Source organism: Netta rufina (genome assembly GCF_964035555.1).
Source record: "Netta rufina genome assembly, chromosome: 21".
Classification (NCBI taxonomy): Eukaryota; Metazoa; Chordata; class Aves; order Anseriformes; family Anatidae; genus Netta; species Netta rufina.
Genome location: NC_140145.1, coordinates 973,434 through 981,312, shown reverse-complemented (window position 1 = coordinate 981,312; position 7,879 = coordinate 973,434). Strand labels below are relative to the sequence as shown.

At 53.6% G+C, this 7,879-nt stretch overlaps 1 protein-coding gene across 1 annotated transcript; it reads right to left on the bottom strand.

Moving 5' to 3' along the window:
• Positions 1-1,420: 1,420 nt before the first annotated feature.
• Positions 1,421-7,617, bottom strand: LOC311217512 (E3 ubiquitin-protein ligase TRIM39-like). The gene is made up of 6 exons (XM_084299624.1): positions 7,135-7,617; positions 6,446-6,541; positions 4,465-4,695; positions 4,316-4,338; positions 3,617-3,729; positions 1,421-2,857 (listed from the first exon to the last, which is right to left on the bottom strand). Exons 1-6 carry the CDS (start codon positions 7,558-7,560, stop codon positions 2,286-2,288), a joined length of 1,461 nt encoding a protein of 486 aa, XP_084155750.1. The 5' UTR covers positions 7,561-7,617; the 3' UTR covers positions 1,421-2,285.
• Between the last annotated feature and the right edge of the window lie 262 nt (positions 7,618-7,879).

The window sequence follows — 7,879 nt, the reverse complement described above, 5'->3', positions numbered from 1 at the left end:
GCTGGCCTGCAGGGGATCAGGAGCACAACCGCCATGGGAAAACCCAGATGCTCAGGCCAGACCACACTGTGCCGTGTAACTACTCCACATGGTCAGGGCAAGTGGTCTAAGCGGGACCTGGTCCTTCATGGGCAGGAACTCTATGGAGGCCAGAGCGAGGCAATACAGAAGGAAACACAGGGAAGTGGTCTCAAGTTGCACCGGGGGGTGTCTTCAGGAGGGGGGGGGGGTTATATTGGACATTAGGAAGAATTTGTTCATGGAAAGTATAGTTAAGCATTGGAACAGCCTGCCCAGGAAAGTGATGCAGTCCTCATCCATGGAGGTTTCTAAAACACGTGTAGAAGTGGCACTAAGGGACATGGCTTAGTGATGGGACTGAGTTGGTCAGGTTGGTGGCTGGACCTGATCTTGAAGTCTTTTTGCAACCCAGATGATTCTATGGTTCTTTAAACACACAAACACTTCCATAGAGGAAGTGGGCAAGCTCAACTTGCCATGACTTAGAGCAACAGCTTGTAAGCAGTTTTAGGAACAGCTCTAGCCTTAAACCACACTTGCCATCCAGTCCGGACACCTCAGGGCAGACTGGTGTCAGCACAGAGCAGTTTCTTAGCTGCAGATGATGCACAGATTCCATCAAGTGGAAAATTGTATAGCACATTCAGAGTTATCTCATACCGTGGACCTTTATTCTCCTTCTTTGGAGAAGCAGATGCATGACTTCTAAGGACGCACTGGGTGTTGCGGTGGGGTGACCTCACATCCTTTCTGCTCAGCCGTTCACTTTTTCACTGTCATCCCTGCCTATCTGGAAGACCTCTAGATTGTTGCATTTCCTCCTGCCTCTTCTGAAAAAGCTCTTTGTCGCTCCTGATCTGTGGCAGTGCTCTTCATCTGGCACCTTGCTGCAGTGATATTGCTCTTGCTTTCTGGACAGCTTCCATCCCACCATCTCCTCCTGCCCTGGTGACATTTAGCCTGGCCCCTTCCCAAATGCTGCTCTGCACAGCAGGTTTCCCTGGCAGCCCCCAGCTGCCTCTGCTTCCAGCCCTCTGCCAAGCCCTCAACGTTCGTGTTCTTTCTATAGATTCCCAGGCCACATAAACTCCCTTTGTGAAACCTCCATGGAGGTCAAAAAAAGGTGTGAGGCCAACCAAGGCCCATTGCCCTTCCTGGGCACGTGGCAGAGCTGGGACCACGCTCTCCCAGCCAGGCTCTCTTCTCTTCTGTGCAGCCTACAGAAGAGAGAGCAAGCAGACGAGGGGAGGTGGGTGAGGTTCACCAAAAAGTGACAAAAACAAGCCAAGAGGAACTGCTGAGTTGGGTCCAACACCATTTTTTACTAGGAGCTTCCTAATCAACATCGAGGACATCCCCAGAGAAACTGTACCAGGCATTTTAGATCATTCCTTATCAAATCATGTTTTATTCTAATTGAATTGGTCACTAAAACAAGAACTGTCCAACACACAGTGCAACCCCCACACACGCATCCCCTTGCCTTCACCCCTGGTCCCAGTGACACAGAGCTGAGGTGTGGTCAGCTGCACAGGCAGCTGCTGCTATCGAACTCTGCCAACATGGTGTCCCACTGTTGCCACAGCAGGATCTCCAGAGCAGTGGCCTCCAAACTTGCCTGATTACAAATCCTTCTTGTTAATTTTTTTTTAATCAAAGCCCCCAGTATATGTGTATTTATTTATGTATAAATTGTATACATATACTACTGAAGTTATAATATTTTCTTCCACATCCGAATCAATCATCTTGTGAACCCCACTTGGGAGACCGCTGCCCTGGTGGCCCCCCCTGGACTGCAAAGAGCCATGGCCAACAGCACCCTTTGGACACCACACGTGGTCCATAATCCAGCAACAAGCACATAGCAGCACCTTCTCTCCAAGCTACAAAATTCAGTGCTGAGATGCTGGGTGTCAGCCAGGGCTCGGGGTTTACCAGCAGGGATGGATGCACCACAAAAATTGCACTGCAGACTGCTCAGGGCTCCCCACATCATCCGTTTATTGCCTTGTGTCAGTACAGCTCATACCAAACACATGACAAAGCAGCATGGTGTGCAGACACCCACTACCAGGAGCCTGTGGGTGAGTGGCAAGACGGTGGTGGCCAACGGGTGCCCCAGTTTCAGCAGAGTCCTGGCAGGAGCAGGGGCTGGTGGGGTCATCGCTATGTGCCCCCCACGCACACAGCTGCTGCCCAGCCATTGTCCCCATGCTGACCCGAGCAGCCTATCGGGCCCCCAAGTCTCTGCTTGCCTCCCATTACAGGACGATGCAGCCAGTCCCCTGCATGTCCCTCATCCAGGAGATCACCAAGGGCTCTGCATTTTTGCCCCCCAAGAAGGAACCCAGGTAGAAAAGAGGACGGAGCTTCCCTGAGAACTTGTCAGTGAAAGTGTAAAGGTGGGAGCGGTCGGTCACATTGTAGAAGGAGATTTCTCCAGCCTCGTAGTCCAGGAAGATGCCGATGCACCGGGGTCTGATGCTCAGGGTCAGATGGGAGATGGGACAGGTCAGGGCCTCATAGTTGCTGCCATTCTGCAGCCGTAGCACCCAGTAGCCATTGTTTGGAGAGAAGAGGATGTTGCCTTTCCGGCTGGCAGCCTCCTTGCACAGCCCTAAGCCCCACTCCGGCTTGTCTCCCACATGCACCTCCCAGTAGTGGCGGCCTGAGAAGAAGAGCTGCACTCCCAGCACCACCGGAGCGGAGTTAAACCTCCTGGTGTTGTCGAAGAAGGACAGGAGCAGTTTCCTGCCCCCACGCCGCACGCTCTTGTGGTCTTCGGATAGGATAAGATCAGGGTGCGCTGTCTCAGGGTCTAGAGTCACGTCCACTGGTGTGAGAGAAGGGAGAAAGGACAAGCGGACTTCGTGGGCAGGCTGGGTGTCTGCCACCAACACGCTGGAGTGCTCCAGCTGCAGCCCTTGCTGCTGGCTGTGTTTAATTGCTTGTGCCTTTGACTGCACAGTGCCTCGTGCTGCCAGCCCCAGCATGCAGAAATGCAATTCATAAAATCATTTCAACTGTAAACCACATCAAATTATTTGGCATGGGACTGCAGAGCAAGAACAACCAAGGCAGCCCAGCAGATTGGATACAGCTTCAGAAGCAATACCGAAAATAAGAGTTTGTGGGCAATGCTCTCGTAGGCACCAGGGTCACCTCCCAACCATCTGACACTAGAAGGAGGAAGGTGTCATCACCATGAAATCAGCCTGAACCCACTGATATGCAAAACGGGACCATCTGGACCAAACTTGTTGGAAAAACCCACAGTTAGCGCCGGTGCTAACAAGAAAGCCTGATCTGAACTGGGGCATGGTCTGAAATCATGTCATTAAAGAGGAGCCCAATCATGGACGGACTCTGACACAGCCAACATCTCCAACAGCATTTGAGCAGCACAGAAGACATGGCTTCCCTCATGCAAATGTAACCTTCTCCAGAACCCGACAGGACCAAAGGCTTCAGCCAGGATCACTCCCAAACCAGTGTCTCACCCACATGTCAGGGGTATGCAACACCTCCTTGTGTTCCAGGTTATAGGGGGATCAGGACCACCTGCACCAGGAACTGGAAGCAGTCCCCTCACCTTTGAACTTCTTCAGCATTTCCCTCATGCCCAGACAGCGCTCCGGAATGCTGTAGTCCTCCTTCAGGGTCACAGACACAGCTTTAGGGGTCTGGAACTTCACCGCTTCACACCTGAAAGGACAGCAATGGGGGGGGGGGGGGGGGGGGGGGGGGGGGGGCAACATCCAATGCCTACAGCACAGCTCCTCCTGCATTTTGGGAGCTTTCTAATGCCTTTCTTCTGGCTGCACAGACGCATCTCCTCCCTCAATCTCCTCTGTCATCCCAGAGTACTGCTCTTGGCAGCAAGCATGATGGGACCTTTGCTCTAGAGCTAAGTGGTGCACCAGAAAAGGCTCCCATGGAGCTGCAGTGCCACTGCCATGCAGGAATGCCCAGAGTAGGAAGAAACCCAGGCCAGCCTGGCAGCATGCCCCTCAGGTGCAGACACATCTCTCACCTCACAGCCCATGGCACAAGGCGAGACTTCCAGGGCTCTCGGGCCCCAGGAGAAGAGGATGGATGGAGTGCTCTGCAGCCCACTCTGGTTCCAGTCCCCTCTCTTGTTAGCCCCAGTTCACTCCATCTCTGGAGGACAAATGAGACAGTGGGCAGGGAGGACAGAGGGTGGATGGCACATGGACATCACACTGACATGGACATCCCTGAGAGCCTGCAGGGAGCTGGTACTGTAGGAGGAACGAGCACGGGTGCCTACCTGCTCAGGATGCATTTCATGTCCTAGAAGGAGAAGAGAAAGTCATTCTGGGTTTTTCACTCCAGCCTGGCCTCAGCAACCCATCCAGACAACAGAGGTCTTGGGACTGAGGTCGGGGATGAGTTAGAGGGCTGGAGGCACAGCCTGACCTTGAGAAGCCCCTCGTCCGGCAGGTGCATTTTCTCCTTTATCTCCAGGATCAGCTCATCCAGCAAGGACTTCTGCTCCACCAGCCTAAACATGCTTTCAGAGATCATCACTAGAATCTGCTTCTCCTCCTCCTCCAGCTTCTGAAGAAGCAGCTTCTCCTCAGCAGCCAGCAGCCGATGCAGCTTCCCAAACTCGCTCACAATCCTCTCCCGCTTTTTCTTCACTGTCTCCTTGTGATAGGAAAGATGCAGGGGTGAAGAGAGGAAATGTTATCCAGACAACTAAGTCAGAACTATGCCCGACATCCAGGAAACCGCTGCATTTTTGTGTGTGTTTATTTAAATGAAGATCCAAAAAAAAATCATTGTGCTTTTATTTAGGCAGAGTTCCCACTGGACATCTTGAGTTTACCAGCAGTAGGGCTTTGACCACAGCAGTTCTGGTTGGGTGGACCTCCAATGCCCACCGATGTCTCGGTGCAGCACAGGGGGTTGTGGGGGCTGCAAGGAGTTGCCATGAGGTGTCAGGCAGGGTTTTGTTAGGAGTGGTGCCATCTTCCTACCATGGGAAGCCCCAGGGAAACGCACCAGCACCTAGGAATGGGAGGGCTGGAAGGGAGCTGGGCAGGGCTCTCTGGATTGCTAAGAGCTCTCACTAATCCCAGAGCTGAGGAGCAACAACAGGCAGGGGCTGTGGTGGTTTTTTTTTGTTTGTTTGTTTTTTGTTTTTTGTTTTTTCCTGAGCCCTGAAAGTTGTCACTTGGCCCAAAACCTGGAGCATGAAAGATAAGTGACTCCTGAAAAACACGCTGGGGTTAACTAGGACCAGGAAATCTCAAAGTCCAGGAGGTAAATGAAAGGAAACTGCAATGCATTTATTCTTCTGTCCAAGCACATGATTTTTCAGAACCTGACTCATGTATGCTTGATAAGCCAGGACTCTCAGACACTTCCTCCCCAGCACTCACAAGGGACATTTTTTCCTTTTTACTAAAGCAGTCCAATCAGCCACTGGGTCAGAGGAAGCTGGGGGCAGCCAGGCTGTGACCGCACAGCCCTGACTCAGGCAGGCGGGGTGAGGACCCGGCTCTGTCACAAGTCCTATCCCAGCCCATGCCAGTGCTTGAGGGGCACAGCAGGCACGCAGCAGCACCCCAAACACCCAGCACCCACAAGCAGCAGACAGTGGCAGCTCTCACAGGGAGCTCTAACTGGGCAGCTCTAACTGGGAGAGCCCAGAGAAACCTGTTTTCCCTGCCAAAGCTGATTAATCATCAACTCAGCTGAGGAACTCTCCATCCAGCAGTTTCTTTTCCTTTTCTGCAGTTACTTTTACTTTCCAGGCTAAAATGACTCTCTTTTGCTGGTGTCCTACTTCCCCAGGACTGCCTGGAGGCAGGCAGAGGTGCAGTAATTCAGCTATTTTGTTTTTGTAATAAAACCAATTCCAGTTCTTATTGCTGTGGGGCAGAGTTCACCATGTAGTTCACTCCCGGATTTAACTCAAGAAAAAAAAATAAATAATAAATTACTGTTTAACCGGTGCACAAGCCCCCATGATTTCATCAGAGATGGTGTGCTGCTTTTTTCAAAGCATTTATAGACCTTTCAATATTTTCTGAGCCATCCAAATTTACTGATCCTGGTTTCTATCCCAGTGGCATTGCCCACTGCAGTGGGTACCTCACCCCTGCTTGGCACACAGAGCCAAGTGGGCCCAGCACACTGGAAACTAAGCACTTTCATCGTGTGTGGGTCATTCACTCCATGGAAAAGGTCTTATGGCACTTTCACTGCTTCTCATGCTGCAGCCAGGATCATCGGTGGATGTGGGTCCTCCCCATGACAGCAGGACTTGGGACATGTCACAGCCCCAGAAAACTCATAGCACCAGATAAGATCATTCAGGATTATTATTTTTTTTTTTTTAATTCCTAATGTCATCTAAGCTAATTCATGAAGAATTAAACCAGGCACCTGCCTTGCACTCCTGGATTTTCATCTTTGTCACTGACTCACATTTCTTCATATCCTCTACTTCCTTGGAAAGATGTTCCAACACTTTCTGGAGTTTCACCTGAAAAGAACAGAAACAGATCAGCTCACCCCAGCAGCACCCATCCTGCTCTGCCCCATCCCTGGGCCTGCGGCTGCCAGTGCCAGCAGGCAGCGAGGGGAATGTGACCCAGTGCCAGGCGGTACCAACCCTGGCACCCGAACACAGCAGCTGTGCTCTTTGCTCTGCTAGCCTTGTTAACCCCCTCCACGCTGTATGGATTTCCCACTGCTTTCTTCACTATTTAGCTTCCGAGAGCGAACTGACTGCACCCACCTTGCTGGGGCACTTGCCAGCCAGCAGTGTGGTGCCGGGAGCGACTCCTGGACATGGCACTTGGGTGCCAGCAGCTCTGTACCCCACTGCCGAGGCAAAACATCCCCACAGCAGCACCCAGAGCCCCGTCCTCCTCCAGGGGCAGGGACCTCAGCTGCCCACTGTACCCACACAGACAGGGGCAAGGCTGGGTGTCTCCCTTCCCAGCTCAGGAGGCAGCGGGTCCAGCCTCATCCCCAGAATGAGCAGCTGGGTAGCTGTACCACCCCTCCCCTGCCTGCCTGAGGCAGTGCCCAGAGGTTGCAGAGGGGTGCTCCCGGCACCCCAGCCTCTCATACCTTGTACACCTGTGCAGCCTCCTCAATGGGGTAGACAGCGTGGGAGCGGTGGTGCTGGGACTCCCGGCACACCACGCATATGGCCTCTTCATCCACCTCACAGAAGAGCTTGAGGCGCTCGTCGTGCTGGGTACAGAGTGGGGTCCCTGGCGCCACGCCGCCCCCCAGCCTCAGCTGCCGGATGCTCTCCACGATGTTGGCCAGCTGCCTGTTGGGGCGCAGGCTGCTGCGGCGGCAGGGGGCCCGGCACTGCGGGCAGGAGAAGGGCGCGTCATTCCAGAGACACTTCTCCTGGCAGTGCTTGGTGATGCAGCCATGGCAGAAGTTGTGTCCGCAGTCGACACTGACGGGCTCAGTCATGTACTCCAGGCAGATAGAGCAGATGGCCTCCTCCTGCAGACGCTCCAGGGCTCCGGAGAGGGCCATGGCAGTCTCCTCACCCGGGCAGCCCGGCCTGCTGCAGCCCGGGGCGAAGACACTGGCAAGCAGGCGGCAGCAGGCAGGGGCGGAGCGTGGCACCCAGCAGCACAGCCTGGGGCTGTGGCTTCCTCGGGGCCCTCAGGGCTGAAAGTGTAAGGGAAGCCCTGCAGGGACAGCACAGAGAATCACAAAGCACCAGGAATAACCCAGGCTCCACGGCCTGGGCTCCCACAGGCTATGGAGAATGGCGGCACATGGTCTGGTAGCATCCACCAGGATGTTTGTGCAGCTGCTGAGGGTGGTGAGCCTACACCATCCTCTCTGT